This window comes from Nicotiana sylvestris, chromosome 9, assembly GCF_000393655.2.
Source record: "Nicotiana sylvestris chromosome 9, ASM39365v2, whole genome shotgun sequence".
Taxonomy (NCBI): domain Eukaryota; kingdom Viridiplantae; phylum Streptophyta; class Magnoliopsida; order Solanales; family Solanaceae; genus Nicotiana; species Nicotiana sylvestris.
In genome coordinates, this window is record NC_091065.1 from 167,365,308 (window position 1) to 167,376,052 (window position 10,745).

General features: G+C 28.7%; 1 protein-coding gene across 1 annotated transcript; it reads left to right on the top strand.

Annotated features, from left to right (window-relative positions):
- Positions 1–2,321: 2,321 nt before the first annotated feature.
- On the top strand, positions 2,322–4,735 carry LOC104232189 (homeobox-leucine zipper protein ATHB-40-like). Its single transcript, XM_009785325.2, has 3 exons — positions 2,322–2,517; positions 3,269–3,582; positions 4,364–4,735. Exons 1-3 carry the CDS (start codon positions 2,436–2,438, stop codon positions 4,607–4,609), a joined length of 642 nt encoding a protein of 213 aa, XP_009783627.1. The 5' UTR covers positions 2,322–2,435; the 3' UTR covers positions 4,610–4,735.
- The last annotated feature ends 6,010 nt before the right edge of the window (positions 4,736–10,745 follow it).

Genomic DNA, 10,745 nt, shown 5'->3' on the forward strand with positions numbered 1-10,745 from the left:
AGCACATAACAGGCACGAGATTGTCTCAACAGGCACGAGACTGACTCAACAGGCACGAGATTGTCTCAACAGGCACGAGACTGACTCAACAGGCACGAGACTGACTCAACAGGCACGAAATTGACTCAACAGGCACGAGATCCTAAAGTTAATTATTTTTTAACAGAAAAATCAAATTTATTTGAATTTTAAATTCAAAATTCGAATAAATAGTCGTGTCTGTTTGTGAAACAAGACATCTTTTCTGAAAAGGTCTGTTGGTTGCCTATAAATACACAAGAATTCCAACGAAATGATATAGAAAATCACAAGTATTATTGCAGGCTTTGTTGTATCCTGAAGAGAATCGTTTTGTATTTCCCTAAATTAGTATACAAGCGATAACTCTTTAAGGACAGTCGATTTTCACGCCTCAAAGCCAATTTTGTTTATTTTATTTTCTAACAGCAGCTGCTCTCTTTTTCATTCTTCCCTTCATATTGGCCTTACTGCGCCTAAAGTTCTTCTTCAGTGATATCCAACTATATATTTGTCACTCCATCTCATTTTATGTACGGTGTGACTCTACACGAAATTTAAAAAAGGAAAAAGATTTATAAAAATTTGCGGTTATAAATATATATTATAATATTCTTATGATTATAAAATGGTATCGTAAAAGAAGAAGTTTAAATTTAACATTACATGACATAAAAATTCAAATTTAAATAGAGAATAGTAATTAACTGTGGCTTACTGTTCATCTTATTCCCTACTGTCAATTAAATGGACGAAGGGTGTGACAGAGGAGAAGCGATGCTGAATTTTTGTTGTTGTAAGAAATGAAAAGTTGAATATTATTCCCCCTCCGTCTTAATTTACGTAGCATTATTTGACTAGACACCAAAAATTTAAAAAAAAAATAAAAAAAAGTTGAAATTTATAATCTAAAACAAGCCCTAAATATTTGTGAGGCTATAAATGGTGTCATATGTATAGTACTAGCTGATCTGATAGTCAATTATCCACATTGTTTAATCATGTTGTTTCTTGAGATGAATTATCTTTGTTGCATCAAAACTAAACTTAGAGGGGCCCTCTATGGTTTCGTTTCATTTTCTGTTCTTTCTTTTGTAGACAAAATGAGAACACAGAAGACTAGAAAAATTCAGAAAGATGAATTTACGTAGTACTACTTATCCATTGACAGTCATGTGTGTTGCCAGAGCCCCTTTGTGTTATCCAAATAATGAACTAAAATTATCACCAATTTTCAAGCACTGAACAAAGAATCTTTTAGTTCTTTTATCTTTTTCCAATAACTATTGTGAAAAATTTCAGTTACTAAAATATTTAATTTCCAGACTGGTGATATTAGCTAAATTATGGTAAAATGTAGACTTTCAAACGATTGGGAACAAAGCTCTTTTTTCCCCTCCCTTTTTTTTGGTATACCAGAAATAAGCTATAAATGTACTTATTCTTAGTCCATTACAAGAGATCTAGCATCTCCACAAAACACAAAAGTACTCACACGAAAAATGAAAATGAAGAAGTAACAGGAAACTTATTTAATTTTTTAAATGGAACTTTACTAGTTCATGACATATTTTTAGATGACAGATCCTGAATTTCCCTGGATCACTGCTTTTGGCGTTCCTTATTTCTTTGATACGAGGATCAATATTACTAGTTTAAACGGGTTCTACATCAGTGGGAACGAGAATCCTGTCTTTGATCTGCCCAACTATTGGTTGATGATCTGTCCCGCAGTCCCCAAAGGTATACTAGGTTTCTTATTATTTTTTTTAAAGTAGGAATTGGTATGATCATACATGATGTAATGGCTTAGGTAAGACTCGATATATTCTAATTAACTATTCACCAAACGTTTTACTAGGACTGAAATTATATTCACAAAAAGTATATATAAACGATTACTAACTACAGCTAATTGCGGTAGCGAGTTATTACTATTTTTAGTTACCAGATTACTAACTAATACTATTAATTAAAAAATTACCTATAACTATATAATAAGTGATCTGATTGTAGAAATAATTTTCACCATCATGCATTTACAGAACTTAAAACTCTTTCAAGTTTTTTTTATCCTTCGGCTTATATTATCCTCCCAAAGTAGGATACATGTATGTACGCACTATTCTTCTTATACCCTACTTGTAAAACTTCACTAGATTTGTTGTTGGTATATATTCCAAACAAGTTGACACATGGAATCTGAATATATTTATTGTTAAGAGAATAGAGGTTCATTTCAGAGGGCTAGCTTTATAAATACTCACACCAAGACCAAATACTCTCTAAAGTCGCTTTTTTTCTTCCTTGCTTCTTCACTATCTATTCACTTCCATCTCAACATAACAAGAAAGGCAGACAGAAAGGAACTAAAGAAAGAAAGAAAGAAAGAAAGGAAAAGGTTTATGTAAAGCAGCATGACTCACCAGCTTGATGATCAAATGGTACTGATCTCTCAGTACTATCCTGATATATACAACCAATTGGTATCGGAACCAGGTTAGCAGGAAATCTTTTACTCTATCTTTATATTTCATCCGTTTCAATTATGTGAACTTATTTTCTTTTTAGTCCTTGCTTAAAATAATGACCCGTTTCCATATTTGAAAATAATTTATATTTATTCAATGATTTATAACCGCACAAAATATGTGCATAATTTTACACAACAAGTTCAAAAATCTTTATTTATTTCTTAAATTCCGTACCCAATCATATAGGTTCACATAAATTAAAATAAATAGATTATTACCTAGTCTCGAACGACTAAAAGGGGAGTTGTACATAGTTTTGTTGAATCACGAGACTATAACGTCTAAAAGTTGAAGTTATTAGAAATAGCATACTTTTAATCATTTCATTATATTTTCACTCCTCACGTGGGCTTGATTCTTTATAATGGGTCAAAAACATAAAAATAATTCTCTTACTTTTTAGGCATGCAACAGTGAGATTTGACCTTAGGAGTATTTATTGCTTACTTTACTGTGATATTATGTTGAATTGTGCAATCATTTCGTCTAAAAGTTTAAACTATTTAAAAGAAAATCCTTGTTATAATTATTTCGAGTCATGGAAGCAACCATTAATACTTATATTAGGGTATATTGTCTACATCACACTCGTAGGAATATGACCTTTCTCTGGGGCCGTACGTGAATACAAGATGCTTGGATGCACTGCCTTTTTATTTCGTTGTTGTATATTGGCACTATCAATGTCGTGACATGATGTCTTGGAATGTGATCAGGAGAGGCAAAACCGCGGCGAAGACGGAAGAAAAACAAAGTTGAAGGGAGCAGCAGTGGGATGATGATGAGGAAGAGGAAGCTTAGCGAAGAACAAGTTAATCTTCTTGAACAGAGTTTTGAGGAGGAGCACAAACTGGAGACAGAGAGGAAGGACAAGCTTGCTTCTGAACTTGGCCTTGATCCTCATCAAGTTGCTGTTTGGTTCCAGAACAGAAGAACTCGTTATAAAAACAAGAAACTGGAGGAGGAATATTCCAAGTTAAAGACTGAACATGACACTGCTATTGTTGAGAAATGTCGTCTTGAAAATGAGGTACGTCACATTTTTTTATATTTGACATAATACTCTCTACGTATCAAATAGTACTATTTTATTTTTAGTCAGTTTCAAAAAGATTAATAAATATATTTAATTTTAAAATATTTATTTTATTCTTAATGAGATAATTTATAATCACAAAAATATCTACTTATTACTTTTTTAGACCATAAACTCCAAAAATCTTTCTTTTTTTTATTAAACTTCATGTCTAATCAAACACAAACACATAAATTAAAACAGAGGGAAGAAGGAGTAATATATAAATAATGTCTTTCTAACTTGTTTTGTATATCCAGATAAATAAAGTGTTAGGATACTGAGGATTTTTAAAAGAGTTTAAGTTCGGTATGCATTGCGAAGAAAATTGAACTGTCGAATCACAAAAAGATAACTAGGAATAACTATCTTTAGTTTAAAAAAAAAAAAGTGGAATAAATAACTTGAAAAATACATTGCTAGAACATCCAGATGAGACATGAAAAAACAAGAAGGAAAAAAGCCATGTTTAGTCATATGCCTGGACTCTAGTCTCGAGAAGGACCACGATTGTTGTTTGATTCGATAAAGTGAAGATTGTAGGAAAAGTTAAGTACTCCCATTTTAACATTTTCTTTTTAGTATGTTACAAAAAGAATAATAGCCTTTAGATGTAAAAATAATTTAACTTAAATTGTTGTATACGCTATACAACTTCAATTATATATACCATGGCAGCACCTTTAGTGAAGGCATATTTGAGTCCTTACATATATACTCGTTTTTTTTGTTGCAGGTCATAAAGATGAAGGAACAGTTATCTGAAGCAGAAAATGAGATACAAAAGCTGCTATTGGAGCGTAATTGTGATGGTGTTTCAAGCAATAGCCCAATTAGTACTTCATCATTTACAATGGATCAGCCACCTTTACTTGGGGAGTATGGAATGGAGGGAATATTAATGGATAATCTCTTTTTTGTTGCTGAAAATACTTATAATTATCATGAGGGATTAGAATGGGTTAACCCTATTTATATATGATATATGATCCCTGGCCTAATTAATTAAATTCTACAAGCTCGTAGATAGTGATCCACCTAGCTAATGTATGTACATCTTTCTTCTATCCTTGCTTTGTGCTTACTACTAGTGTATTAATGTAAATTGTAATAATGCTAGTTGTATATTTAATTTTATGCGTTGCAACCAATACTTAATTTGCGAAATATTTAAAAGACATATGAAAACACATAAATTGGGAAAAAGGTACTATTTATCACCATTTATTGTATCCATTTTGCATCAAACTTGTACTACAGTTTTTTAAAAGAAAAAGGAAAAGATTACCTACAAATTCCTCTTAACAATTTAACCACATACTCATTTTGATGGTTAGTAAATAGTGCGGTAACATTTCCAGGTCCTGAGATGATTGTCACTTATGAGAATTTTAATCATGAAAATTTGATGAATATAATTATGGATTAAATATGATGCCTTTCAGGCTTGAATTAATGCTTGAGAAGGCTCTACAATTAAACTATTATTGCTTCGTTCATCTATTTTCTTCTAGGAAAACTATGTCTGTTCCTAATGAAATAATCAAAGAAGTTATTATAAGACCATGATTCAATCATAAGACCCGAGTTTTTTTTTCACTCATACAACCCGGGTTAACCAATTCAAATTTTCGTGCATGTTTAATTGAATCTATTTTACCTTGTCACTTGACATAGTGTTGTACCTTTTAAATTTAATCATTCAATATTCGTAATTTACTGGCCACACTAATTCAAAATTGTGCTAGAAAGGTTTATTAAGAAGATGTCGATATTTCTATCAAGATGTTCTTCATTTTCGAGGTTTAAATTAGAATTATTTGATTAATAACATGTTTGATAGTGCTTCTTTTTAACCAAAAGTGCTTTATTTTGGTCAAAAGTGAGTTTGGTTAAGGCTTTTAGAGCAAAAAAATGTGCTTGAGTGGAAGCAGAAGTAATTTTTGAGAAGCAGGAAAAAGTAAATCTCCCCTGCAAGCACTTCTTAGAAAATTACACTTAGAAACACTTTTTAAAAGCTTGATCAAGAATCTGATTGCTGCTCAAAACTGCTTTTCAAATAGATTAGCCAAACATAAATTGCATATCCGCATTTTTTTTTTAAAAAGCACTTTTGAAAAAAAATATGAATTCTGCACCAGATAACAAGGGACGTTAAGGAGGACGTGGTAGAGGCGATAGTTGTCACATGTGCCAAGGATATGACACCGGACGAAAAGGATAGAGATGTTTCGACCTATCCGTAAAAGACATGTTTTGAAAAAAATGGAATTCTTCAAAAGGCAAAATACATCGGCAACCCCTTAAAGTTATTCATACTTTTCACTTAAACGCTCTATTTCAAGTATGTTCCATTTTAATACTTTAATCAAATCTTTATTGTGTCATTTAGACACAAAATTGATAATCAGCCAAATACAAAAGGTGCATATAATTCACACGCCAAAGTAACGAATAAAACGTAGATAAGCGGATTTAACTTAAACCAAAAAAAGCTTTTAAAAAAAGAAAGAAAAAAAGAGATTAAAAGAAAAACAAGAACCATCGGAAAAAAGGTTCTGACCGAGTTCTTCTTCAGTTCTCCTCAATTTCATCTCTGTTTCTCAATCTCAGTTAGCCTTCCACATCCAAATTTGCTAGAAGGTCTGTTTTTCTTTACCTTCATCAAATTTCTCCTAATGTGCTCGATTGAAAAAATTGTCAGCGCAGTGTTGAAAAGAGTGATGGGATCTCAAAATTTTGCTTCTATTTGCCTACGTATTTCTACTAATTTCCTTTATCTCTATAAAAACCAATTTCCTGTGTTGGGTATGTGATTGCACGCAATAAAAAGCTAGTAACTTTGATGATTCCAATTAAAAAAATAACAAAAAACGAATAAAAAAATAAAAAAATCATTTTTACACAAAAATTCCACCCCACCGAGGTCTTTTGGCCCCTCCCCACTTTTCATTCTTTCTCGTTCTTGTGATCATTTAATTTTTTACCATGTTTGGTTTTTCCACTTACTTTTTAGTATTTAAATAGATTTTAACTTTAATTTTAATATTTAAGTTTTATTTCATCTTTTTATAGGTCTATTTTAGATAAATTTAAAATTACAAAAAAGATTTACATATTTTAGAATATTAGTTTTATTTTCATTTTACAAAGAAAGAAAAGTTTCAACAAAAAAAAAAGATGTAATTTTATTTAGCTTAGTTTAATTTTAAGTGAGAGGTTTTGAAAAATAAATATTGAATGTAGTAATTTTACCTTGATTTTATTTACTTTTCAGTAGGAGCAGATTTTTTTAATAATTATCAAGAAAAGAAAAAAAGAGCCAATGCAAAATTGTCACATGACAAAAGATTCTCTCTTATCATTTAATAACTAATTCACATGCATTTTTCTAGCAATTTTCTACAAATATCACCTACCATAGCAATTACATTCTCAATCCTTATCTCTTCCACCAATAAATTCCCTAAGTTGCATCTATATACTATATTAAAAGCACGAAGGCTTTTAGCGAAATGTCGTTCGCCTTTTTTACCCTTTAGAAATAGACTTTACATTAAACAAAATTGTAATTTAATTATTTTCCTAAATTTTATAACTTTGAAATCAGCTAAAATTTTGGTTATTAAATCTTTCCTTATTTCAATTACATAGAAAATCCTAATATTTAGGACATTTAAAAAAATATTATTTTTGAGAAATAGGATTATTGCGTAGGAGTATTGAGTTTCTTTTCCTTACGGCAAATTCAATGAAATGCTTGACATTTATTCTTATTATATAGTGCACTTAGAATTTTAAGGGAAGCTTCTGTATATTATTACTATTAAATAAAAGTGAGAGGTTTATATTTAATTAAATATTTTTTAAATTAGTTAATGTATGTTTCAAATATTATAAAAAATTAATAAAGATAAAAATATTATCTAAGTTGGAAAGGAGTTCAAAAACGAAGCCCCAATGCGAAAAAAATAAAGTTATTTCTTTTTAATAGTTAGAACAAATAATTAAGTCTTTGAATTAATTACTCCACCGGCTTCAGTTTATGTACAAAAAAAAATTATTTTTCGAGATTCAAATTATCGAAATTTTAAAATATTTTTTTCATCATATTGGCACAAGAAAAATTGCAACTTATAGTATTTCTTATATAGTTTTTGAATATTTAAATTTTAACTTTAAAATATCAAGTTAATCTAATTCAATTTAGCTTTAAAGAATAGTAAAATTAACTCTTGAAAAGCGAAAAGATTCACATAAACTAAAAAGGAGAGAGTAATGAGCACAATAATTCAATTTATTATTTTTAAAATCATCATATAAGTAAGATTATTTTTAAAATTAATAAAATTCTTAAGATACATAATTTATTTCTATAAGAAGAGTATTGATGGTGAAAAAAATATAAAAAATAGAGCAAAATTGATTATGTCATAGTTTTAACTTGTTATTTATTTTCTGTATTGCATAACAAAAATAACAATAGTTTTCATAAGATGTTTGCATATGTCCTAAGAAAGTAAAATAACGCATATATGAGAAAAAAATTATTTATTGAATTAACTAAATTAGATCAATATATATATATATATATATATATATATATATATAGGAGCTTCGATCTTTTTCGTTTTTTATTTAATAGCGAAAATAAATTATCTAATATAGTTAACTAATATTTTTAAAATTATATACTTATGATATAGGATACACGCGAAAACGCATACCATAACACCAGTTATCTATACTATATTAAAAGCACGAAGGCCCTTAGCGAAATGTCGATCGCCTTTTTTACCCTCTAAAGATAAAGTTCATACTAGACAAAATAGTCATTTAATCATTTCCCTAATATTTTGGACTTTGAAGTCAACTAAAAATTTGTTTATCAAATATTTCCTTATTTTAAATATATACAAAATCCTAAATATGAGGACTCTTCTCAAATCCTTCTAGGTTTCCAAGTTTGTTTTTTAACCATGCTAGGAACCGTAGGCAATTTTTTTTCCAAGGCTTTGCCCTTTCTATTTTGATAGAAATAATTTAATTATTCTTGGTCTCAAACTTAGATAGTTAATTATAATAAAATTCTATATATTTCCAAATTCCCATCACGCATATTTCAAATCTTTAATCTTTTTGTTTTGTTATAAATAATTTAAATTTTGCTTGAGCTTGAATAGTTAAATATAATAAAATTAATTCTTTGGTCAAATCCAAATTATACATAATTTTTACATCTTTTTAGTCTATTTCCATTAGAGTTATCGGCTAATTTGGTAACCAAAAGCGAAAAACAGGCAAAATAATTTTTTTAACAAATTATTATTTTGAATTTTGGTTTCTTTCTTCGTTTATTGAAATGGTACGTTAACTTTTTGATAGACTTAACTAGAACCGTCCCAAAATATTGGGGCAACTGTACATCTCATCATTAGAGCAATAAAATCTATATCTATCTATCTATACTATATTAAAAGCATAAAGGCACTTAGCGAAATGTTATTCCCTTATTTTACCCTTAAATTTTTTTTATATTAGACAAAATAGTTATTTAATTATTTCCTAATTAAAGAATTTTAAGATCACCTAAAAATTTATTATTATATTTTTCGTAATTAAACTAGGTAGGAAGAGACTTTAAAATCGAATAACACTTTTACCTTATTTAGATTTCCTTATTTAAAGACCATTAATATTAAAGTTGTATTGAACTATTCCTATGAGATTCTTTACTATACAAAACGTGAGTTAGCAATTACAAATTCTCAAATAAAGATTCAAAACATATGATTTTTCTTACTATTTGAAAATCGAATTCTTATTGGAAAAAAATATAATTATTGTCAAATATTTAAAAATTAGAATAATCTAATATTTAGAATTTAAATTATAGAAACTAAGTTATTTCTTTTAATGTTTAGAACAAATAATTAATTATTGAATTAACTAATTAGCAAATCCAATTCAATTTATTTTACAAATTTATCGTATAAGAAAATTTATTTGTTAAATTGACAAAACACTTAATTTATTTTTTAAGAAGAGTATCGATGGTGAAAGAAATGATAAATATAGCAAAATCAATTATAGTATAAAATTAAGATTCAAATAGGTAAAAGTATAAATTAGCAATAAGATAAAATTGTAGAAGACAACCAGTTATAAATGAGCTGTTATTTGTTTCATTCTTGCATTCAGTCCAACAAATGAAAATGTCTCGCTAAATATTTATACTAAGTTTTTTCTTGTAAAATATTAGTTCAATATTAGTCATTCTTTAAACGTTAAAATTGTCACTATCAAACTTTTAGAAGATATAACACCAACTTTTTTTAATTTATTTTTAATTGTATTATTTGTCAAATCTTTAAAGAATTGTGATAAAAATATTTTTATATTTTATTTTCAGTATTAAGTCACATAAAAACAACAATTTTTATTTCGACATAAATTCGGATAAATCACAATAACGCTCTAAATAAAATTTCTTCATTTGTTAAGCTAACTAATGGGAATAATATTTATTATTTAAAATAAATTCTTAAGTTTTATTTTATAAAATAAATTATCTAATAATATGTATGTAATTTTTAAAATTTGTATATTCATTGATATAAGTACACACGCAAAGCGCGTACTCGAATACTAGTAAATAAAAAGACTCAACACAATTAAAGGAGGAAGGAACGAAAATAATAGAAAAGGCTTCCTCCCTTCTTCTTCCTCTCAAAATACCATCATTCTTAGCTCCAAAAACCAAAAAAACACATCCCTTTCTATGCCAGAAAGGGAACTGAAGATTAGCTGAAAAAACAGCCATCAACACTTCAATTTCTCCTCCAATAAATCCATCTCTTATCAGCGAAACTTACACCAAAAGGTCACCGTTTTTAGCTCCGAAATCTTGCATTGAAACTCTGCCTCGAAGTCGAGGTTGCCGGAAAATTTTCAATTCGAGTTCTGTCAAGGTCGCCGGCATTAGTTTCGCTTTCGAGTGAGGTGTAGAGCCTAGGGTAACGCCTGCTCAATTTCAGCTGCAGCGTGCTCGTCTTTATATATCGGATGGAGTTATTGCAAATTAATAAAAGGTCCATATTTATCTATTGTTCAATATT